Here is a 26,342-nt window from a genome sequence, read left to right as displayed (position 1 = left end):
TCTCTGATGCATACATAATAAAATAATGTATGACTGAAGTGATGGAGACCATGTTTGAAGGCAAACAAAAGCAAATCCCCCTCAGATCGCACAGCAACCAGAATAAACAGCTTTGTGATAGAATAAAAAAAATGCACAGTGCATTTCCATAGCTGTGGATGAGTCCACTGACACCACTGAGAAGCCTATGTTCTGAAGAACCGTTCATGTTCTGAAGAACTGTTCATGTTCTGAATTGTTATTGCTAAAGATTGAGACGATTGGATCAGTTGTACTTTTTTTTGGAATACTTGAAACCCTTTTTTTGTGGAATATTTGATGCGGCCCAGCCTCACCCAGACTCTACCTCCAGCGGCCCCCAGGTACATTGAGTTTGAGACCCTTCTAGCCCATTCCACAGGGTGGCTCCGTAAGAGGAGATACACATTATTTTCAGGTTGGTTTTCATCACAGGTTTTTTGAAGTTCAATGGTCCTCTGAGGTTGTATCATTGATAAGCAGTGTTGGGAAAGTTATTTACTGTTCTGTAGGTATTTTCTCTATGTATCCAAATAAAGGCAAGTCAACCGTGAAAATAGGTACCATCTCCCCTCCAATATACTCAGCAACAACCTTCTTCAGACCTTCTCCACTCACAGGGTGGTGTTGCCCTGATCTTACATTCAGTTCCTGTTGTTTTGTTTACATCCATCACTTGTTCTGGTCGAATTTTTATACGGCGGGTTTCACATTGTTGTGCTGCAGTGTCAGATGCTTCATCAAATTAGATGTCGTATCTTTCACGGTTGCAAACGTTTTGCTCCCCCCACATAGTTTACAACAGACAGCTATTGAACGTAACGTTACCTCTCTTCCTCAGCCTCTATGCTGCTTCATGGCTAGTAGCTGACGTGCTCTCACTGTGGAGGACAAAAACACATTGCATTCTGGCAACATTGATGATGAATAGTTTATTTTCAGTCTTTTTTTACAGATAAATCAAAAACACACGTGTACTGTATGGACTTTCAAAAGAAAAAAAGAAAAAAAATCACAAGTGTACACATTCAAAGTAAGCTCACACACGAAATCCAAACTCAATGACCGAAAAAAGGAATAGGCTGAATGAAGCACATGCTTATTTTTGCCTATCCTTTACAATTCTTAAAAACTAAATATACTTTAATAGTAAGTATTGTGTTACGTTGTAACACAGTAACACAGCGTTACTTGCTTTAGTAACTAACTATGATATAATTTCTATTTTGGAAATTGTAAAGTCTTACAAAGTTACTGTGAAAGTAATACAATGACTAAGTAACGTGCTACTGGCCAACACTAATGATACGTGTGAACTGGACCACTGGCAATGATGTTACTTCAGACACATTTGGGTCTCATTCTCCAACAGACTTGTGACAAAGAGGGCTTCTCTTAGGGCCATTTGAGACCTTTTCGGGCAAGACATGAATATAGACAATATATTATAATTAGGGCTGTCAGTTTATCACGTTAATTAGATTAATTAATTACACAGCAAATTATCGCGTTATGAAAATTTACTCAAAATAAAATACAAAAAAAATACATTTTTTTTCTTTTTTTATAAAAAAAAAATCGTATTCATTCCATAAGAACGTAGAATACACATTTACAGACTTTTTTTAATATGGTCCATTTGCATGTTCTTAGTGTCTGATTCTAGGGACATCTATAGTAGATCTCCAGCTCTGAAGTACAGTTGACCATGGTTGACTTGGACAAACCTCTCCTAATCGCCCTCGTTTATCGGCCCCCTAGCAGCAAGGACTTTATTTCCCAATTTTCCGAGTTTCTGTCAAATACCATGTCCATCCATGGCAGAATCCTGATTCTTGGTGACTTTAATATTCATGTGTGCTGCCCATCCAAGCCTATGGTGTCTGATTTCATGGAATTGATCGACTCATTCGACTCACTTTGCTTACTACCACCGCCACCCACAAACTAGGCCATACGCTTGATTTTTCAGTGTCAAATGTGAATATTGATGAAAATGCATGCTCCTCTGATCACTGCTGTAATGTTCACCTCCTCTCTCTCTCTCCCCCCAGGCAAATCCTCCTCCCATGGGCGTCCCTCCCGCAGCATTAACCCCTTAACAACCAGTACGTTTTCCTCCACCTTCCTAGCTGCCCCTAACATCTGTACTATTGAAGCCTCTCCCTCCAACCTTAACATAGATCAGGGGTGGCCAACCCGCGGCTCGCGAGAAAATGTAGGTCTCACCATTGTTTGTTGATAGGCTTTCACTGGTACTTGTCCAGCTCCTCGACGCTTCTGATGACTAGAACTGTTGCTTGCTCTGGGATTCCGTTTAGTTTGATGAATATTTTGCAGTTGGATGTCCATGTTGAGTCGATCTTCTTCTTGAATCTGAGTTTTCTGGCTTTGCGGGCGATATCTCCGTTCCTCTTGTCAGGTGTTCGTTCAAGTACACATTTGTTCCTTGTAGCCGTCGTCCTTGTTTCAGTAGTGCCGTTTTTAATGTTCTTTTCGTGAACCTTAAGATCACAGCTGAACTGAACAGCTGAAGATCACACTGAACTGAACTGAACTGAACAGCTGGTTTGTCCGTTTTAACTCTTCGGGGAAGAAGATGGCATGCCTCCAGGTTGTTGATGTCCAGATTGATCCCACGAGTCTGGGAAAAATCAGCCACCTGTCGCTCCACTGAATTGGAGTCCTGGTCGGTAGGACTCCATTTCCTTGTAGTGCGCGGGAGTAAGACCTCGGTTTAACATCCAAACCTGATATAATAATGTCATTTATCCTCGAGTATTGTTCAAGGTCACAAACCCGGTTTTCCAGCACCTCAATGTTCTTGTCCTTCTCTATATTCTGGGCCTTGAGGGCTCTCACCTCCTCCATTAACCCCATGATAGTTTATATTCTGGGCCTTGAGGGCTCTCACCTCCTCCATTAACCCCATGATAGTTTATATTCTGGGCCTTGAGGGCTCTCACCTCCTCCATTAACCCCATGATAGTTTATATTCTGGGCCTTGAGGGCTCTCACCTCCTCCATTAACCCCATGATAGTTTTCAACTGCATACTGACAGGTGTCATCTCTGCTGTGAGGAATTCGAGCGCCTTCTTCATCTCCTCAATCTCAAAGGCAAATTCCTTTTTTGGTGGCATTTCGTCGTTCTGTATTTGTACCTCGGCACTTAATGAAACTTTGAGAATTGTTAGCCGTTTCAATTAAATACTTTAGGCAAATTAAACGTTCCCGTGTCGGGAGCTCTCTTCCCACGCTGCAACTCGGATCTCGAAACTGTCCCCCATCTTGTTCTCAACCAGTAACATTCCTTAGGAGAGGAATGGATAATTGGTGGTGGTGGTTTGATTGATTGATTGATTGAAAATGTTAACAGATTGCAGAATGGGTACAATATGGTAATTATCACTTCATCTATAGGTTTCAAGTCCAATTCATGATATTTACATATTTACATACACGGAATACGAACAGGTGTATAAACCGTTGACCCAGCTGTCTGTTCAGTCACTGCTTCACTGGTTGACGTTGCTAAACCCTTGGCTATCAGCTATTTACATGACAGGTTCATCTAATTATCAGGCAGCACCATCATTAACCCTTTCACTGCCACACGACAGAAGGTTAACCCTTTACTATCACACAACCGACGGTCGGCTGTTGTGTGGCAGTGAAAGGGTTAACCTGTGAATTGTCGCAGTTACATTTTGCATACATTTTCTTAATCAAAACTCATGGTAAGACGATTGCACTAAATTGTACTATGTACTTCTAATACATTTAGGCAAACCTTCTTATAAAAACGGACTGGTCTCAGGAGTCCCCTCTACTATATATACTTTCACCGTCGACTAAAGACGCACTTCTTCAACCATTATCTGAAATGAAGAAAAAAAAGAAAATCGAACCCTAACTACCCTCACTGTCATGCACTCGTCCTAATAAACTAACCTGCACTGTAGCTCTGTAACAAAAACAGTTGGAGAGAGAAAGAACTGGACTGTTGTTGTTTTACTGAGTGTGTGTGGTGACACTTCCTCATCACTACTATACACATTTCTAGCTCTTCCTTGTGCAAATTAGTTACATTTTGCATACATTTTCTTAATGTTATGACTGTTATGATTCATGTACAGGGGAAGAGGTTAACGAATGGAAGACGTTTAAGGACCATTCTTCTTGCTACTACCTCTCAACGGAGATGAAGACCTGGACTGAGAGCAGATTGGACTGTCAGAGCAGAGGAGCTGACCTGGTGATCATCAACAGCCAGGCGGAACAGGTACTGTGTTGAAAAACGTCACTCATTCTTAAACAGGAAGCGTGTTCGCGTACACCTGAATGTCCATACAGACACGCCCCGCCAGCTCCTTATAAGGCAAGGGCCGTGTGCAAAACAGTGAGAGGCTCAGCGTTGCATCTGCTCCGTGCTGACCCCCGTATTCAACAGGTGGCACGGAAGCCATTTGCAACTGATCAAAATGATCAATTGCAAATGTGATCATTCTGCTCCCGGCTGCCCGAGGACGACGGGATCGGGATGGGTCAAGTGCAGATTTAATTTCATCTGCGAAAGATCCTGTGTGTGTTTCCTGTGTGTATCCTGTGTGTGTCTCAGACCATTGTTGTTTATTTACTACATTTACATTTACATTTAGTCATTTAGCTGACGCTTTTATCCAAAGCGACTTACAAGTTCTGTACGACAAGCCATCAGGAAGAGCACAACTCTATCAGCTGAGTAACAATGTTCATCAAAGTGTTGAGTGCTACAGTGTAGGTTAGTTTATTAGGACAAGTGCATGACAGTATGGTTAGTTAGGGTTAGATTTTTTTTTTTTTTTTTCTTTTTTCAGATAATGGTTGAAGAAGTGCGTCTTTAGTCGACGGCGAAAGATTGGACGTGTTTCGGCTGTCCTAACTGGGGTGGGTAGTTCATTCCACCATTGTGGGGCAAGGACTGAGAATAGGCGACTTCTCTTTGATGACCCTCCCGGAGCTTGGATAGGAGTAGGTCTGAGGCGGCCAGAAGATGCAGAGCGTAGGGGTCTTGAGGGTGTGTAGTTAGAGACCATTGACCGGAGGTAGGCGGGAGCAGTTCCCTTTGCCGCACGGTATGCTAGGTCGAGGGCCTTGAAGCGGATTCGTGCAGCAATGGGGAGCCAGTGCAGGTCCCTAAGAAGTGGGGTGACATGGGCCGACTTCGGTAGGTTTGAGATCAGGCGGGCCGCTGCGTTCTGAATGAGTTGAAGAGGCTTAGTGGCAGTGGCCGGGAGGCCAGCGAGCAGTGCGTTGCAGTAGTCGAGGCGGGAGATGACTGTTGATTGGACGAGGAGTTGGGTGGCTTCTTTTGTCAGGAAGGGGCGTATCCTTCTGACGTTGCTCAGGAGGAATCGGCAGGTTCTGGTTGTCGCTGCGATGTGAGCAGAGAAGTTCAACTGGTCGTCGAGGACAACACCAAGGTTCTTGGCGGTCGGGGACGCGGTAGCGATCTAATTTTGCAAACGGCCATCGCATTATAATGAGCTGGACAGGTGTGTAATGTGTGTGTGGTGACGTGAAAGCGTATCTGCCATGCCGAGACTAGGCGAGAGGCTCTCGTGAAATCGGCAGTGTCCGCCCTTTTAACTCCTCCCCCGGCTTCACTCGGCTACTCTCGTCTACTAGTCGAGGCGAACCGAAATCCATCTTGAACAAGCCTAATATCATAACAATAGCCGCTAGGCCGGTGTCTTCAACCACGTCTGGACTCTTTGTGATGTAAATATGGAATGTCCCAAGTTGCTGCTGTTTACAGAGTGTATTGTTGTCCAAAGGTGAATGATGTATGAGGACGTGTCTCACCGTTTGGAATTGACAACTGTTTTGATTTAACCCTTCATTCACCATCATTCACCTTTGGACAACAATACACTCTGTAAACAGCAGCAACTTGGGACATTCCATATTTACATCACAAACTTTGGGACTGAGTAGATAATTAATTAATCTTCTCTTTATTTTTATTATTTATATTAAAACTGAATCAAACCATAAACAAGGTTGCCTGTTGGGATGTTAGATCCTAATGTGAAAAACTGATTTTATATGTCTGCACTTTATGTGCTCATTTTATGCCTGTCTTTCTTCTGTTGTGAAGCACTTTGAGCTGCAGTTGTTGATGAGTTCGAATCCCATCAAGAATACAAAACATGTATTCTTTCGCCGGTTAAGGTTAGGCATGGTTAAGGTTAAGGTTCTAGAATGTTCGATTATGAAATCATACTGTGACATACTCCTCATGTAGTGTGAAAAAACATGCATTCTCATAAATATTACGATCAAATCTATTTTGTACTTGATGATACATTTGAAATTGGTTTGGTTATGATCATGTTATTAGTGTGTGTGTGTGTGTGTGTGTGTGTGTGTGTGTGTGTGTGTGTGTGTGTGTGTGTGTGTGTGTGTGTGTGTGTGTGTGTGTGTGTGTGTGTGTGTGTGTGTGTGTGTGTGTGTGTGTGTGTACAAAACTAATTAATAATATAATTATTATAAATGTCTCTCTCTGTATATGTGTCACCTCACAGCGCTTTATGCCAGATCTCTACATTTTCATTTTTCAGATTATTCCAGATTGCTAAAGTACAGAATCTAAGCTTTCAAATGATGTGTCATATGTTGAAATCTGAGAATGTTTTGAAACGATGTGTTTTGAAACGATAACTTTTCACACAGTTATCATATCACTCCTAGCTACACATACACACAGACCTCATATCCCTCCTAGCTACACATACACAGTTATCATATCACTCCTAGCTACACATACACACAGTCCTCATATCCCTCCTAGCTACACATACACACAGTTATCATATCAATCCTAGCTACACATACACACAGACCTCATATCCCTCCTAGCTACACATACACACAGTTATCATATCACTCCTAGCTACACATACACACAGTTATCATATCACTCCTAGCTACACATACACACAGACCTCATATCCCTCCTAGCTACACATACACACAGTTATCATATCACTCCTAGCTACACATACACACAGACCTCATATCCCTCCTAGCTACACATACACACAGTTATCATATCACTTCTAGCTACACATACACACAGTCCTCCTAGTTACACATGCGCGCAGTCCTCATGTCCCTCCTAGTTGCACATACGCACGGTCCTCATGTCATGAGGTGATGAGCATCTTAAACTATCTGGACTCAGTGGTTAAGAGGTGATGCAGCATCTTAAACTAGCTGGACTCAGTGGTTAAGAGGTGATGCAGCATCTTAAACTAGCTGGACTCAGTGGTTAAGAGGTGATGCAGCATCTTAAACTAGCTGGACTCAGTGGCTAAGAGGTGATGATGCAGCATCTTAAACTATCTGGACTCAGTGGTTAAGAGGTGATGCAGCATCTTAAACTAGCTGGACTCAGTGGTTAAGAGGTGATGCAGCATCTTAAACTAGCTGGACTCAGTGGCTAAGCGGTGATGCAGCATCTTAAACTACACACACACACACAGTGCTCATATCCCTCCTAGTTACACACACACACAGTGCTCATATCCCTCCTAGTTACACACACACACAGTGCTCATATCCCTCCTAGTTACACACACACACAGTGCTCATATCCCTCCTAGTTACACACACACACAGTGCTCATATCCCTCCTAGTTACACACACACACACACACACAGTTCTCATATCCCTCCTAGCCACCACAACCTAATGTTATGTAGCTCTCCACCTTGCTATCTGATGCTCATCACCTCTCTTAGACACTGATGTAGCAGTACTGTCTACCTGTATGTCATGTATGTCAATGTTATGATGAATTGAAAATGGGGGACCCTGATGTAAACAAGACGAAAGTCTTTCTCTGGTCTGCATCCCCTGGCCTTAACAATTGTATGTATTGAGCTGTACTACTGTGATTGATTGATTGATTGAAAAGTTTATTAACAGATTGCAGAATGGGTATAGTACAGTACAGCTCAATACATACAATTGTTAAGGGGATGCAGACCAGAGAAAGACTTTCGTCTTGTTTACATCAGGGTCCCCCATTTTCAATTCATCATAACATATATGACATACATGACATACAGATAGACAGTACTGCTACATCTATACATTTATGACATATCAGATTTGCAAAATGTATAGATGTAGCAGTACTGTCTATCTGTATGTCATGTATGTCATATATCTCCGCGTCTGCCCTCCATGCTCCGTGACTTTCCTTATTGAAGCGTTCTTATTAATGTCCGTGTTGCGCACACGTGGGAGGAGGGAGGGATGTCCCGGTGCCGGGTCAGGTGGTGTGGGGCATTCGCCTCAGGGCCCGTGGGGCATTCCAACCGTCACTGGTCTGGCCACAACGTGCTTCTTCTGCCAGCTCCAATACAAACTTGGCAGCAGGGTTAAAACAGAAAATTTATTTAAAGTAAAGTCTTCAATGTTAAACAGTGCCAGGCATGAAAGCCCAAATGCAGTCATTGAAACTGCTCAGTTTTGCTGCCCATATGGTCTGGCCACAACGTGCTTCTTGCAGCTCCTTGAATACAAACTTGGCAGCAGGGTTAAAACAGAACATTTATTTAAAGTGAATTATTCAATGTTAAACAGTGCCAGGCATGAAAGCCCAAATGCAGTCATTGATTGAATATTGTGAAATACTTGCTTTTTATATATTCTAATTCTTGACATGCCAGGACTGCACTTTTTTACTATTTAATTAAACTTGATTGTAAAAAATATTATCTGAAATTCATACTATTACAGAAACAGTGCTTGCATGAAAATGAAACGTACTGTAATAATGTTCTGCCGTTGTGTGTGTCACTGTTAGCTGGGGGTGTGTTTCCGCCCGGGAGAGATAGGGGGTGGCACCGGAAGTTAGTTTGTTGTCGTGGAATACACGTGTAAGCATGCATAGATATATATAGAACACTAGATAGCTTAAGGCGGAGTCACCAGCGTTGCTGAACCGCCGCCATCTTGCTCCAGTCAGCCTTGAGTGAGGGTTATCAGTAGCTGAGCTGCCTGGAGCAAGATGGCCGCCCTACGACAACGTCGCTCTCCATTGGCCGGCAGCGCGGGCTATCTAGTGTTCTATATCTATGTAAGCATGTGTAGCTGTGTGTGATGACGAGCGAGGTATTCACCTGTATGTAACCGATATCAATGGAATTAAACAACCCCAAAGAAGCACAAACCCCTCCTCATTCTTAACAATTAGTATGACAGAACGATACAGTACATACAGACGGACTCGTTCCATGTTAGTAAAATAGTTATTTCACCGTCACCAATTCTGAGCCTTGGTTTGTGCTCGCCTGGACAGAAAACCCCACTCGCCTGGTTTGGAGGCTCTTGATAATGGCATTCCTCAACTTGTATTTTGTTCAGTTCTCAGCGGAGGCAAATGTATACGTTGCTGTGCACGAAACTGGCTGAAATCAAACAGTTGTTTTTAAACGGTAAGGCTAACATATTGTGTTTCACAGAAACAAAATTAGACTCATCTGTACAGGATCCAGAGATTGAAATTGAAAACTACTCAATAGTCAGGAGGGATAGGAACCAGTATGGAGGTGGCGTCTGTGTGTATATACACAAGGATACCAAATACATCAACCGTACTGACCTTAACCATGATGAAATTGAAACTGTTTGGATTGAAATCTTATTAGACAGGGCGAAACCGGTACTAGTAGGCACAATCTATAGACCACCAGAACAGAGTGGGTTTTATGACACACTTGATGGGTGTTTAGCTGGGGTGGAGGGGGTAGAAAAAATTCTTATTGGGGACTGGAACACGGATATGCTGCGTAAATCAGCACCCGTCTTCAAGGCCTTCAGTAGATTTTCTGACCTGCACGGTTTCAGCCAGCTAATCACACAACCCACAAGGGTATGCGATTCGACACAAACCACCATTGACCTCATTTTGACCTCTGACAAGTCCATGATCTCCAGTAAAGGGGTGATAGCATGCGGGTTAAGTGATCATTATATGATTTTCTGTACCCGCAAAAAGCTAAAACAGAAGGCCGGCTGTCACAAAACAGTCACATCTAGAGACCTCAAAACTTACTCTAGAGAGGCCTTTAACCTAGAACTGGGGAGCTTGGACTGGTCAGATGAGCTCAGTGGTACACAGGTTGAAGAAACATGGCTTGGATTCAAAACCAAATTCACAGCAATACTCAACAACATGGCACCGATAAGAACCACCAGGGTTAAAAATCGCGCTGAGGCATGGATGCACACTGAAATACTGGCCGCTATGAAAACCAGAGACAAAAAATGCTCTGAACTTCATAAAAGTCAGACAAAGCTTTCCAAAAGCTCAAACAGTGAACTCCAAGCCCACGTGGTTGAACTAAAAATCCAAAGAAACAGACTAAGAAATGACGTAAACACCATGATCAGAACCGCAAAAAGAAATTTCATCAACGACAAAACTGAGGAAAACAAAAACAAACCCCGCGAACTTTGGAAATTACTCAATAATCAACTAGGCTGCAGTAAAAAACTTAAAACCAGATTCTCAAACATAAACATAAAGACGGACAACACGCTCATCACAGACAAGCTGGATGTAGCCAATTACTTAAACATCTTCTTCACAAACATAGCCACAACACTGGTAAACAAACTACCCTCCCACTCAGGGCATTATGGGGTAGAACACATAGTAGCATACTACAAAAACCTAGGGGTCCACAAAGACGACTTCAAACTTGAAATGGTAACAACCGATGAGGTACTCAAAAAATTGAGCGCCCTCCAACCTAACAAGGCCACTGGCCATGACAACATCCCCTCCAAATTCCTCAGAGACGCAGCAGCCGCCATCACCCCAGTCATCACACACATAATAAACCTCTCTATAAAACAGGGGCACGTCCCCAAGGACTTCAAAATTGCGAGAGTGACCCCTCTACACAAAAAGGGCAGCAAATTAGACCCAGGCAACTACCGCCCTGTTTCTATTCTTACCTCCATCTCGAAAGTCATGGAGAAAATAGTCTACGAACAGGTCGAAAAGTACCTGGCGGAAAAAAACCTAATCTACGAATTCCAATCTGGCTTCAGAACGTCCCACTCCACTGACACATGCCTCCTCTATTTGAACGACCACATCAAACAAGAGGTGGACGCTGGCAAATACTGCGGCATGGTCATGCTGGACCTACAAAAGGCCTTCGACACTGTCAATCACTCCATTCTAATGGACAAGCTAAAAGCAATTGGTTTTGATAGCCTATCAGTGAGCTGGATGCAATCCTACCTGGAGGGGAGAGAACAGATGGTAGAGGTAAACGGTACTCTATCCCCCCCCCCTCACAGTGAGCTGTGGTGTTCCACAAGGAAGCATACTAGGACCGCTACTCTTCCTAATTTATGCAAATGACATGTCGTCAGCCTGTGACTGCAACTTGTTCCTGTTTGCGGACGACTCAGCCCTGCTGGTCTCTGACAAGAACAAATTGCAGGTTGAAAAAACCCTCAGCACGGAACTAGGCAAAATCTGCATATGGCTCGCTGATAACAAACTATCATTACACATGGGCAAAACAGAGTCCATTCTCTTCGGTTCAAATAACAAACTCAGCAAGACCGACGGCTTCTCAGTTACAGTGGGTGACAATATTGTCACAAGGAAAGACGAAATTACCTACCTGGGTTCCATCCTAGAGGCAAATCTTTCCTGTGACAAAATGGCATCCAATGTAATAAAAAAAGTCAACCAACGAACTAGATTCTTGTACCGGATCTCCTCTCTGGTAAACAAGAATACCCTGAGGACTCTGGCAGGAGCACTCATTCAAGGGTACTATGACTATGCGTGCACCTCATGGTACCAAAGCACCTCAAAGGCGCTTAAAACAAAATTACAAACATCACAAAACAAACTGGTCAGACTACTACTTGACCTGAACCCCAGAACCCACCTCACCCCTGCCCACTTTGCCAACCTAGGATGGCTTAGAGTAGACGACAGAGTACAGCAACTTGCAATGGGCCTGGTCTACAAGATACACTATACGACCGGGGTGCCCATGTACATGTCAAAATACTTCCCAAAGGTCAGTGAATACCACAACCACTACACCAGAGGAAGCTCAACAAATCATGTTAAACCCAGATTCGGCTCAAACAAGGGACTAAACACGTTTCGCAATTATGCCACAACAATGTGGAACGCCCTACCCAAAGCTGTAAAGGAATGTGAATCCCTGCCCACATTCAAAACCGCCCTTAAAGAGCACCTACGGGAGGCTGCAATTCGAAACTGGCCACCGTAAATGCCCAAAACCCCCACCACCTCCTAATAGACAGTCTCCTCCCCACCGCATGTATATATTCCCTCCCCGCCGTATGTATATTCCCCTGCCACCCACCCACCCCCTCCTAATGTACAGTCCCCTCCCCATCATATGTATATACTCTGTCAGGATCTAGGGGTAACAGTACTGTATATTTGAATACCGCCTATGTCACAAATGTATCAGTACTAAATACCTATATGTCCCTATGCCATAAATGTCATGTATGTTATGTATGTCATAAATGTCTATATGAATTGAAAATGGGGGACCCTGATGGAAACAAGACAAACGTCTTTCTCAGGTCTGCATCCCCTTAACAATTGTATGTATTGAGCCGTACTGTATTGTACCCATTCTGCAATCTGTTAAATAAAGTTTTCATTCATTCATTCATTCAAACGGCAAGTCGAAGGCAGACTGGCTTGTGGAGGGTACAGGTTCTGGCGTTGGAGCCTTGCACTTCAGTGCTAAGTACTTGAATTGAAATAAGCTTAACACGGCGCCGGCATGGGACCCAAGCTGGGTGGTGGTTGACAATACATCGTTGGCAATGTCTGTCCATTTGTCCGCTCTATCCACTTTTCCAGCTGCTGATATAAAGCAACAAGTGCACTGTTTTACCTCTAGGACAGGGGTGGGCAACTTTGTATATGGTGAGGGCCACAAAATGTCCACAATCAATCTGGGGGGCCGCATTGTTTATCGGCAGTCCCGCCAGTAGTACCCCATCACTCAAATAGCCCTAATAGTCACAAGGTATATAAACAATTATAATTTGTTGTAACTTTGTTTTTATTCCATTTCAAATGCATTTAGTAATGCAATTTCAACTTTATGAATTTATAAACAGCTGAATTTAAACGTATTGCTGTGTAACCCCAAATATATACAATAATAAAATAAATGTATGAACTTAAAGCCCACTGCTCAATAAACACAAAGCAGCATTCCTGCTGCATTTCACTACAACAGTAAATCAAAAGTGCAATAATAAATGATTTTGTTAAATGTATAAACTTTTATCCTGCTACTAAACAAAACATTATAACACTGAAATGCATGTTATGGATATGACGCACTCAGGAATGTTTTGTTTAGTAGCAGGATAAAAGTGTATACATTTAACTAAATCATTTATTATTGCACTTTTGATTTACTGTTGTAGTGAAATGCAGCAGGAATGCTGGTTTGTGTTTGTGTTATTAGTGTTATCTGAACACTACAAAAGTAAACAAGTAAAGTGCAAGTAAAGTAAAGTGCAATACTACATGCCTCCCATTGACCCTTTATCAAACTGGCATGACATTCACCCTCGCCCCACAGTGGGTCAATAATGGTTATAATAATAATAATAATAATGGTCCCCTCTCTACACCTCTCCATCATCTCCCCCCCCTCTCTACACCTCTTCATCATCTCTTCCCCCCTCTCTACACTTCTTAATCATCTCCTCCCCCCCCCCCCCTCTACACCTCTTCATCATCTCCTCCCCCCCCCCTCTACACCATCTCCTCCTCCCCCCTGTCTTTAATGAGACACTTGTGGTCTCTCTTGTTGGCGCACAATGGCAGGAATGTCAACTTCAATGTTTGTGCATGCAATCTGCATCAGATGAAATAATGTTTCATCCGACAGCCTGTTTCTCTCCTTTGACTTGATGTGCTTCATGTTTGAGAAATTGCTCTCACATATGTATGTGCTCCCAAACATACTGGCCATAGAGAGGGCAAAGTCCCTGAGGAGTGGGAAGCGGGGCTCAGGTAGCAGTTTCCAAAACGAAATTCCCCTCTCATTTCTCTTTGCTTGAAAAAAAGGATCTGACTGTAGCTCGCACAGTTCAAGCTGCAACGGTGGGGGCTGCTCTGACACCGTAGCGGTGAGGGGGCCGGCAAACAGCGCTATCCGTGACTGCATGCCGTTGAAATCTTCAAAACCGACCATTGAATTGCATTTGCAGTGTTTCAATGTCGCTCCTGTACTTTCCGACGGCTCAGCCATCGGATTTCTGTGTGTAGCTGCAAGTCGCCATAATCAGTGTCCATCTCTTCCAAAAAGGAGACAAACTTTCTATGGTTTAGTGACCTGTTGCCTCCACAAATTAGATTGGTAACCTTGGTAACCAAATCCATAACATGGCTGTAGTAGTCAAGCTTCTTGGCACAGAGAGCCTCCTATATCAGATAAAAAAAAATAAAAACGATTTAACGACTCTTGCATATAATTTGACTACACTCGACTCGCATTGGTCATTATAGTGACCCACAATAGATGGAAATTATGTTAGCGAACTTACCTGATGTATAATGCAGTGCAGCATTGGACACTCAATGCCACTCTGCCTTAGAAGCCCGGCGAATCCTGTGCGTTTTCCTTTCATTGCCGGTGCTCCATCGGTAACAACAGCCGACAGTTTATCAAAAACCCCATATTGCTGCACGGCACTTTCAACAGCGTTTCATATGTCCACACTAGGGCTGACCCCTATTAGTCAAATAGTCGACTAATCGATCGAAAGGAGCCATAGTCGACTGCCAACTCTTCTTAGTCGAATACAATACAAAAAAAATAAATAAAAAAAAATAATAAAAAAAAAAAATAAATAAAAAAAATATTATATATGTATATTTTTTTTTTAATATTGGCCTGGGGCCGCATGGAACGTCGGTGAGGGCCGCATGCGGCCCGCGGGCCGCCAGTTGCCCCTCCCTGCTCTAGGAGCACGTCTTCAAATGTTTTTGCACCCACTCTGACTATTTTAGGAGGCACACCGCACAAACAAACAATGGTTACGGTGCACACATCCATGTTGACACTGTAGCTCGCGGCCATTTGCTGGAGTCTGGCGCTCTCTACTTGAACAAAGGGCGCTCTACAAAATGCGTATTTTTTTCCGCCAATAGAAACTCATAAAATAAATTGGGTCGCACATAAATCTGCAGGGTCGGTCGGCGACCGGAAACCAACCATTATTTTTGTTAGGCCCTAGCTTTCCACTGAATGCAGTGATCTTGTTTGCCAGGTCAGGTAGGTATTTATCTTTGCATTGAATTGAATAGAATACTTTATTTATATGTTTGCAGAAAAAAAATCACATGACAGTAAGTACAAGGTCAACTAAATAGGATTAAAAAACCCAAGAAAGCCAATGGCTTGTTTCAATTGGGGTCCTTTTGTAATCAATATCAATTCATATTACATTTAGTGACAAACAGACAGACACTAGTCTACTCTAGTTTAGAGTAGACATGACAGATACTAGAAGACAAAAAATATCAACATACCTTGAAGCTGAAGGTTTAATTCATTCAGCTTTCCAAAGACATCGCTGAGATAGGCCAGTTTCATCAGAAATTGTTCATCATTGAACTTGCTTGCAGCTTCTTGCATGCTCTTCTCCTCCAAGAACACCCGAATCTCCTCTCGTAGTTCAAAGACTCGCGACAACACCTTCCCTCGCGAGAGCCACCTTGCCTCGCTGTGAAACAGCACTGCAGAATGGTCAGCTCCCATCTCCTCGCTCTGTCTTTGACATATTTGCAAAACAGCAGATCTTCACTCAGTGACTGGGAATTTACAAAGCGAACATAGGAAATAAGCAAACAGTCTTTATTGCTGTCAGTCTTTGACAAGGCAACACGCATGTCATCCTCAAGGCTCAACTTGGCCCTATATTTTGTTTTCAGAGCTGTCATGGATGAAAAGCCAGCTTCACACAGATATGTGGTTCTGAAGGGTATCAACACCTTAACTGCTGCATCATGAGATACTTGGTACTCAGCACCACACTCTGAAATTAGCTCTCCAGGTGGTATCAGATGAGATTTCAATTAGTTCTTCCAAGAGTTTGGATGGAGATGTGTCAGGAAGCTTTGTCTCAATGTTGTCTGTAAAGGTTTTTTTTATCCAGAGTAACTTGGTGATCCTTTTCTGTGTTTTATTAAATAATGATTTTCAGATTTTGAGAAATGGTCAAACTTATCCAAATATGGTATTTTCACGGAGAACAGTGCAGATGCAACAGATGGCACTTTAGTGAAAATTTTCTGTAATAAATTTTTATTTTATTTTACTTTCTATTACACTGCAGGAAGGAATGGCAGCCTTGAGGAAATGGTGGATTGCTGTTGTCTTTCTGATGAGCAATGTGACTGGAGCTGTCCCAACAACCAGTAAGTCAACCTTTTTGTTTAATCAATATCATCATGATAGCTTTGATATTTGTTGTTTGTCATTATATGAGCATCAAGGTCAACCTGGTCACACATGCTGTGCTTGCGTGTTCCAGATTCCCTCTGTGACACAGGATACAAGTTGAACGGAAATTATTGCTATCAGTTTGGAGAGGATCTGAAAACCTGGCAGGAGGCCGAAGACAACTGCACCAGCCAGCACGGACACCTGGCCAGCATCCACTCTCAGGGGGAGCTGGACTTCATCAAAGGTGAGTGAAGGATTTTAGAATGAACTGATACAAGATATGAGATATTCCTTTATTGATCCCCTTGGAGACATTCAGGAGTCATAGCAGCATAAAGGGAGGGGTGAGGGCAGGTAATAGTAGAAAGACATAAATATAGGTAATGCAGTTTCTTCTGAATATGAGAAACTGTGTAAACAATATTATTAACTCTGAATATAAAAGTATGAGTGCACATGCGGGTCTGTATGCCATATTGGTTATATTATTTGTTACAATAAATATAGGCAATATTATTTTTTTTATCTCATCTGTTTAGCTGCAAGGGCCCACATGTGGACCCTTTTTAGGATGATTTGCCCACCGACCCCTAACAAGTAACATGTTTTTCTACAACTCCAGTTCAGACCTATGTTACTCTATTTCATTAGCACTAAAAAAGTGAATTTTCTTTCTGGACTCAGAAACGTCAGAATGTCATCTTTCAAGGCGGTCAGGTGGCGTAGCGGAGATTGCGCTTGTCACCAATGCAAGAGGCTGCGGTCTTGACTCCCGGAGTCAGCATTGCTCGAGGCTTGGGCTGATCGTCATACTAACTCGTTTGGCTGGGTTAGGGGGAGGGCAAGTCGGGGGTGGTAATCTGGCGCTGTGGACAGCGACGCCTACAGGTCAGGTATGGGCGAAAGGCAGGAATTGATGAAGGCAGCGTGACCTCCCACACGTTACACTTCACCAATGAGAGACCTCGCTGCCAGGTGAAAAAAGAGTCACTGGCTGTCGCCGCATGTGTCGGAGGAAGCGTGCGGATGACTTCAGGGTTCCCTTGCACCGACCAGTAGGAGAACATGCGCACAACAACCAGGTAGGGGAGGGGGGGAATCGGCACAACGACTAAATTGGGACGGGGAGAAAAACAGAGACAAATCTAAGAAAGAGAGGATTCAAAAATTATAAAAAAAATTTAAAAAATAATGTCATCTTTCAAAAGAGACCAGGCTCATGCAGGTGCTATAAGTAGTATGTTGTTTTGGTTTGCAAAAAAAGTATGCAGTCCACAAAAATGAAAACTAAAATGGCCACTTTTGGGGGCGCAGGTTAAGAGGTTATATACTATGAGTATGAGTAAAAGTAAACAGTATACACAAAGTACCCTAACTGGTGATGATGTACGTCATACGTTGTAGTCCGTGCAGGTTTTGGTGGTTAAGAGTCAGACACACTTAGTGGTCAGACGTTCCTAATAGTGCTGTAGTAGATTTCCTAACAGTGGTCTTTTGTATCTGCAGATCACATGAAAGTTACCAGCTGGATCGGTTTGAATGACATAGCAAAGGAAGAAGACTTTGTTTATACAGACGGATCTCCTAATGTAAGTGACACCACATCACTGTATAATACGGTGTGGAGTTAGACAAGAAGATACATACCGTTTTCTTCTCTGTGCATGCAGTAGTAGGAAGACGTTGGGAACTAGGCTAATGGAGGAACCTACTTCCAGTGACTGACACTAAGCTAGGCTAACGGTGCGTGTCTTCCTACTCCTACTGCACGCACAGAGAAGAAAACGGTATGCATCTTCGTGTCTAACTCCAGGGTAGATGCCAAATAAGCTAATTTCCCAAAATGTTCTGTTCTTCAGACATCAGATTAGAGACGTCACTGTGAGACGATGTCCTCTCTGTGTCCCTCAGGACTTCGCTGCATGGAATCTTGGCCAGCCGGACAACTGGAAGGACAACGACCTGGGCAAGGAGGACTGCGTCCACATCAAATCAGAAGTTGGGGAGTTCAACGATAATTGCTGTACCGAGTCCATGGGATTTATCTGCAAAAAAGGTTGGATTTCTTTTGTCTTTGTCTTCCTGTGCCATTTTTTTAATATATTTCTATCCTCTTTGCTCCTCCATAGGCGGGGGGTCAGCAACCTTTACTATCAAAAGAGCCATGTTCCCCCCTCCCACAAAATAAAATTCACCTGGAGCCGCAAAACCAATTTACTTTAACTTATGAATACATGACAATTTGCAGATGATGAATTCAGTTACATATATTTCAAAGCTCAACAAGTCACATGGTTAAAAGTACTCTGAGTCAGATCATTATTCTGTCTGGTAATTCAATTGGTTCTCATGGTGCTTTTTTCATTATGAGCAAAGTTTTAAAGGGGACATGCATTATAAATGGCTTTTTCCAGTATTTAGCATTGTATTATAGCAATAGGGGTTAGTATCAATGGGTCTGTGTCTCTAATTACCATATTGACTCATCAGTCTAGTCTCGAGTTCACGAGATCTTCCCTCACTCAACTAAGCCGTTTTGATTTGACTGTATTGCCGACGTGAATAGGGTACTTGTAACTGAGGGGTTACAAAACCCTGACTGTATTAAAGATTGTGATAGATTAAACCACTACTACATATTATTATTACTTGCCAGACAGTACAGTTAATTATGGCAGACACTCAATAGACGGCACGGTGACAAAGAGATATCATTTACAGTATTTTATTATTAATAGCAGATATACAACTGATAATTACTGGGTCGCTCTTTTATGGCAAATGATATTAGAACGTCAGAGTATCAAAGTCAGTGGGAATGAATAATTCCTAGGCTAAGTATACTAGACCGGGACGCTGCATGGCGTGAGATGGCGATATAGGGGGGCAAACGAGGGTATAGCTGGAGACTGGTGATTTCCTCCCACAGAGTAGTAAGCTCCAGAGGAATGAAGAATAGACTGATACTCCGGCTGGTCACTTGAAAAAAGGGGGTCTCATACGGATCCGGTCCTTGTAATCCAAGTGCTCGGTAGCAGGGTAATAGCTGTAATCCAATGCCCGATAGCAATGATGATAGCAAGCCAGCTTCGTCCGCGAAGCTAGCCCGATGTAGATCTTCAGGGTAGTTAAATCCAAACGACAATGGTATTAACGATGCTCTTCTCCACGGTACTACGTTTCCACAAGTCACTATAATCCACCAACAATGGTTCTACAATATCAAGGTAGTATCTAAGGAGCTACTAGTTATCCGTAACGATACGCCGCGGTAGGTTCCAATGCTCACATGTCCAATAGTTCTGCTGCTAGGTTCACCTCGTGTTCTGATCCTAATTACGTTAAGTCCACACACACTTGCTAAGGTTCACACTAGTTACTAAACGAACAAACTGCTTGTTACTGCTGCACACCGAACGAACTGCTGTAACGTTAGATTCACACTAAAATGACGAACTGCACAATACGTTAGATTCACACTAAAATGACGAACTGCTGCTGTTTGCGCCTTCCACAATATATATACTTAGAGTGCTTTCTAGGGCGCAACCGAACCACTTGCCCGGAATCAATGCGCCCGCTACGGGCATGTCCGAACTTGTCTGAACACGTCTTTGAACTTGTCTGGGGGCGCGAATGCCTGGCGCCGCCAATGCCAAGGGCGTTGTCCAATGAGGAGAGCGAATAATGCTATGATTCAAACGGAGGCTTAAAGGGATATAGCTTATATATATAAATAATATACAAGTTATATAAAACAATAAAATGTAGATTCTCAGTGTTAATCTGGCCCTTCACAACAGTACTGATTTGCATAACTAACCCCTCTATGGTTGACAGCGACAGCAGAGCGAGTGGAAATATCTTCACTTCCTCAAACAGAGCGAGGCAGAGAGAACGAGAGAGAGGGAGAGAGGGGAGCTTCTGTCGGGGAAACAAACACACACATTCATACATTGTTTTAACACATCCAGTGCCAAGAACGGCGAAAGTCGTTATTGCCCGCCATGCGTTGAACGCCAGGAACGATCAATATTTAATTTTTTCTACCATGGCATTCATAATTCATCCAGCCTCCCTCCGGGAGCCAGCTGGACCCTGTTCTGGTATTTCAACTCCTCAATACCGCTGCCTGGTGGCTGGTCGGGCGAGTTACATTCACGTAAAAACCGGAAGTGGCGGTCGGTACGTCAAGGAAATCCCTCCGGCAGTCAAATCTTGTTACGTGGGTCCAGACAAACACTGTAGTGCATTTGGATCGCTTCCATAACTCAATAATCGATATGATTTCAGCGTTTATTGCGCCATACAAACCGGAAATGGATCTAGGAGATCGGCGTAGAATAATTGGGATCTTTTTCCTCCAGTATCATCGGTGAATGGTAAGAGGACACTAACGTTATTTTCAACCCGATTGTGTATTTCTTTGTTTGCAAACAGTCTGATCAATATATCAACCCATACTAAATAAAGCTGTTACTGACGATCAAGTTATTATAAACGACCCCCCCCCTCTTTCCTTCACGCATGATGAAGCATAATTTATACCGATCATATACATTACTTTTTTTAATATAGCGTGTATAGGAAAGAAACGCCAATCGATTATCTATCATATGCGTCAGGGCCTATAACTCGCCTTTTTTTGGAATTACTGCAGAAAAGCTTAAAAACATACTTATATACTAGACGCTATTAAAGCAGGCCTGAAAACCTACTTATTTCAAAAGGCCTTTGATTGCTACTTTTTCTTGTGATTTTTTTTCTTTCTTGTGCTGTTGATTTTCATTTTCTGTTTATACTATGTTTTTAACTATGTTCTATTTTTATTTTATTTTTATTCTGTATTTTATTTTATTATTATTAACCCATTCTCTGCCACCACTTTGATCATCCTAAACCATCCTCTGCCAGCACTATTTGTCTATGGAGATGTTCACCTTCTTTGCAGGGCTATAACTTTTTAAATTGTATTGCTAAATTGACATTACTATGGCCCATTCAACATCAATTATCTATCGTTCAGGATGTAGGAACGTTTTACTTTTTCATTCATAGATTCATACGAAAATACCGTCTAAATAAATATGTTTTTATCGTTTTCTGCAGTATTTCATAGAACGTGAGATATAGGCATAAATGCATTATATTAGATTATCAAATGCAGTTTGATACCGATCCATGCTATATAAAAAATGTCAACTGTACATGGTCCTAAACGTCATGACTGATCATCTGCGGGTTAAGGGAGGGGGGAGGGGTCATTTATAATTCAATGACCGACGTTAAATGATTTATGTAGTATGGGTGATATATTGATCAGAGCAGTTTGTATCGAAAATGATAAAGAAAAACGCTGAAACTCATGTCAGTCTCCTCGTAGCGTTGGACGATGAGAGTGGAGCAAACAGATCCCAATTATGGGATGTTGATCGATGCGATCCATTTCCGGTTTGTATATTACTAATACACGTCCAAATCATGTTGATTATTGAGTTATGGCAAAGATCCATATCCACGGTGTCTGTATTGAGCCCCGGGACGATAAACAAGTGGCCAGACGAAAATAGGGGACGGACCGAGCTCTGACGGGCACTTCCGGTTTGGCAACTCGCCGATCGGCCACCAGGTGGCGGTATTGAAGCGTTGCAGAGTTGTGATGGCTCAGACAGCATCAGCCAAGACTCCGTGGGTGAAATATGAATACCATGACGAAAATATGAAATATTGATCTCAAACACGCCTTACGGCGTGATTGGCAGACAACGCATGGTGGAGAAACCCGCCTTAAAGGGGAGATGAAGCAGTGAACAATGTGGTCCTAGTTTGTTTGTTGTGTACCTTGTGTAAGACAGGGTCCTATAATAAAATTTGAAATCCTGCTTATTTGTCTAAAAAATCAAATATAATTTCCCTGTTTTTGCCATGGGCGGCGCCATTTTGTTGCTGACGTCACAGTGTTGGTTTGGTGTATACACTGCTGGGTAGCTGCATAGTAAACATGGATTGTTGGGTCAGTCAGTAAATAAAATGTGGCCTACAAAACAACAGGACCGCATGGTTCTTTTTGTATTGCTCCTGGCTGTTCAAACTTTTTTTACCATGTGAAAGAGAGGAAAGTTGGTTCATTTCCACAAACTACCAGTGAAAAAAACAGTGGAGATCTTCATTTCCTGTCCAACAGGCTGATCACGCCGCCTGAGTGCAGCCAGCCAACGTGCAAACAACACTGTTTTTTTCACTGGTAGTTTGTGGAAATGAACCAACTTTCCTCTCTCTTTCACACGGTAAAATTAGTTTGAACAGCCAGGAGCAATACAAAAAGAACCACCGCGGTCCCGTTGTTTGGTAGGCAACATTTGACTGACCCGCCAGTCAATGTTTACTATGCAGCTACCCAGCAGTGTATACACTAAACCAACACCGTGACGTCAGCAACAAAATGGCGGCGCACATGTTCATAAATGCTACATAAATGGACATTACAAATAGTTTTTTCTTAGAAACGCCTTATTTTTATAACGTGATTTTTTTCTGTGGTTTATCTAAATACTAATTTGATGCTATGACTATGTGGTTATCGCTATGCTTCATCTCCACTTTAACACGTGATTGGCGGAGAATGGGTTAATAATTATTTAATTTTTTTATTTTATTTTTAACTGTTTTAACCCTGTAGCACTTTGTGATCCTAGTGAACAAAAAGTTCATTACAAATACAATCTATTATTATTATTATTATTATTATTATTATTATTATTATTATTATTATTATTATTATTATTATTATTATTATTATTATTATTATTATTATTATTATTATTATTATTATTATTATTATTATTATTATTATTATTATTATTCCACACCATTTCGGGACAAAGTATGGATGCCATCGGGCTATCAAGTCGAGGCACCCCGTCCTTTAGCCCCTGGACCAAACCCACCACCCGCGTGACTGGCACGTAGGCGGGGGTAAGGCCAACAAAGCGGGAGATTACCTGTCCCTGTGTCACGTAGGACTCCATTGCTGGGAAGAATGGGCAGACACTGCCCGTCTCTCTCACAGGACGCCACGTCATTAGCGGCTGCGGCGGCCGCCATGAGCTCGGGGAACAAGGCAAGCAACTCCCCTTGCCTACCTCCCTCCACGTCACTCGCGTCCCTCACGTACGGGAGGCTGCCTCGGGCGCCACCATCCAACGCGGCAGATAGCTGGGCATCTTGTCTCGGGGTCGGAGGTTCTAACCCAACCCTGGAGTACAAGGGACCCCAAGGAGACGCAACACTCCCTGCCACTCCCCGAGGGGGAGAGTGATACGTCTCTATTGGGCCTTCGAACAAGAGAGCTCTCGCCCCCTCCATGTAATCCTCAGTCTCCATCGGAAATGGAGACGAGGCAGGAGAACTCTCGTCCGGCTCCAGCGCAACATCAAAGCCAGGCCGTTCGCCCTGCTGCTCGCCGCCTTACGACGAGAGCGAGCCGAGGCTGATCACCATAGAGATACAACTGTTTTCTGCCTAAGCTGATGATCACCACACAGTCCATAACACACACACACACACACACACACACACACACACACACACACACACACACACACACACACACACACACACACACACACACACACACACACACACATACACACACACACACACACACACACACACACACACACACACGGAGGGAGAGAGAGATCGGCAGACCAGACCTCAGCTTAATTTTTATTCATATCTTGCTCATTACTTTCATTCTCATATTTGTATTGACATTTATATTACCCTGCCTGTGCCTCCCTCTGCTGCTATGACCCCTGGATTTCCTACGGTGATTAATACATGTGTGTGTGTGTGTGTGTGTGTGTGTGTGTGTGTGTGTGTGTGTGTGTGTGTGTGTGTGTGTGTGTGTGTGTGTGTGTGTGTGTGTGTGTGTGTGTGTGTGTGTGTGTGTGTGTGTGTGTGTGTGTGTGTGTGTGTGTGTGTGTGTGTGTGTGTGTGTGTGTGTGTGTTATGGACTGTGGTTTTGATAATGATTCTAGCAGCTGCATTTCTTATGAGTTGAAGACTTTTCACAGTAGAATGTTGTAGTCCATATCATTTATTACAGTAATCGAGTCTGGACAAAACAAAAGCATGTACTATGGTTTCAGCATCAGACACTGTTGACAGAATCCGGCTATAGGGCGACAATAATGTGGTCAAGAGGCATGGTTTCTATCTTTAGCCTTTAACTGGCGTGGTTTATTTATTCACATGGTATGAGCAGCAGTTCTAGAGTTCTCCTCACTGAGAGGCTGGGGGGAAAGAGGTAGAGTAGGAGGAGACATCTCTATTTATACTCGCCACCTGGTGGTGTTCTTGAGTGGCTCCGCCTAGAGCGCCCTCTAGTGGAAACAGTTATATATGCAGTTATACAGTTAATAACAATCCTACATAGAACCTCTGACTTCAACAGACACAGTTAACCCTTGTGTGGTGTTCTGGTTTGAGGGATGTTTAACTACGATAAATGATACAATGAGTCATATCTAGTCAACTATGTGCCTTCTAGAATATTACGATCATCTACTACTGGTCTATTTGAAGGTTCCAAACCACAGCCTAAAGAAAATCGTGGACGCAGCCTTCGCAAACTATGCACCAAAGTTATGGACATTAGGGAAGCTAGATCTCTAAATATCTTCAAAAATAAGCTAAAAACGTATCTCTTCACCATAGCCTTTTAATAGACTCCACTGCTGATTGTACTGACACTATTTTACTCTGTCCATTCTATTTGACTCTTTTATTACTTTTATCACAGGTTCTAAACTGTCAGGTATCAAACTATGTGAGTATCAAGCAGGAAGAAAGACTGTCAGGTTTTTAAAACTATGTGGGGACCCAGACCTAGAACTGCGCCCTGAGGGGGAGGTTTGAAGGGTCAAAGTGGGTATCAAACAGGAAGGAAGACTGTCGGGTTCTAAACTGTGGATATCAAACAGGGAAGGTTAAGACGGTTTTAAACTGTTAAACAGTCATTCAGAACTACCTTATTGCAATGCACTATTGCATAATTTTACTCTGCCCATTCTATATTACTTTTTATTACAGGTTCCAAACTGTATGTCTGCACTTTATGTGCTCATTTTATGTCTATTATATTTTACTATTTGATTGCACTATTTAGATCCTAATGTGAAAAACTGTGATTTTATATGTCTGCACTTTATGTGCTCATTTTATGCCTATCTTTTTCTGTTGTAAAGTACTTTGAGCTGCAATTCTATGAAAGGTGCTATACAAATAAAGTGTATTATTATTATTATTATTATTATTATTATTATTATTATTATTATTATTATTATTATTATTATTATTATTATTATTATTATTATTATTATTATTATTATTATTATTATTATTATTATTATTGGTCATCGGCCTTGTCTCATTTTCTGTGAAGAACATGTAAAGAACACACTGCACCCCTACACATCTATCTTACATACGTGGTGTAACTGGACCCCAGACTGTGGAGATTGTTGATGAAAACAAGTAAACATGGTAGAAATGTAACAAAAAGGTTCACTGTGTTCCTTCACTGTCTGCTTCCACCTTGTTTCATTCATATTTTTCAAGATAAACGTGATTTATTAAATTAATGTCTCGATTATCATGGATTTTCTTTTTACAGACATCACATTTGATCACAAAAAAACAAATATCACTTTTATTCATAATTTAGTATATGCCGTTTAAATTGCTTGACATTTGAGATAAAGTTAACATA

At 42.4% G+C, this 26,342-nt stretch overlaps 1 protein-coding gene across 1 annotated transcript; it reads left to right on the top strand.

Moving 5' to 3' along the window:
* Positions 1–259: 259 nt before the first annotated feature.
* Positions 260–16,819, top strand: LOC311247842 (snaclec agglucetin subunit alpha-2-like; the record flags this gene model as incomplete). Its single annotated transcript, XM_084338833.1, has 5 exons — positions 260–362; positions 2,073–2,126; positions 4,156–4,301; positions 16,458–16,539; positions 16,656–16,819. Exons 3-5 carry the CDS (start codon positions 4,221–4,223, stop codon positions 16,817–16,819), a joined length of 327 nt encoding a protein of 108 aa, XP_084194959.1. The 5' UTR covers positions 260–362; positions 2,073–2,126; positions 4,156–4,220.
* Between the last annotated feature and the right edge of the window lie 9,523 nt (positions 16,820–26,342).

The sequence above is a fragment of the Notolepis coatsorum genome, assembly GCF_963971535.1.
Source record: "Notolepis coatsorum genome assembly, contig: SCAFFOLD_392, whole genome shotgun sequence".
In the NCBI taxonomy this organism is placed as follows: Eukaryota; Metazoa; Chordata; class Actinopteri; order Aulopiformes; family Paralepididae; genus Notolepis; species Notolepis coatsorum.
This window is presented reverse-complemented; position numbering and strand designations above follow the sequence as displayed.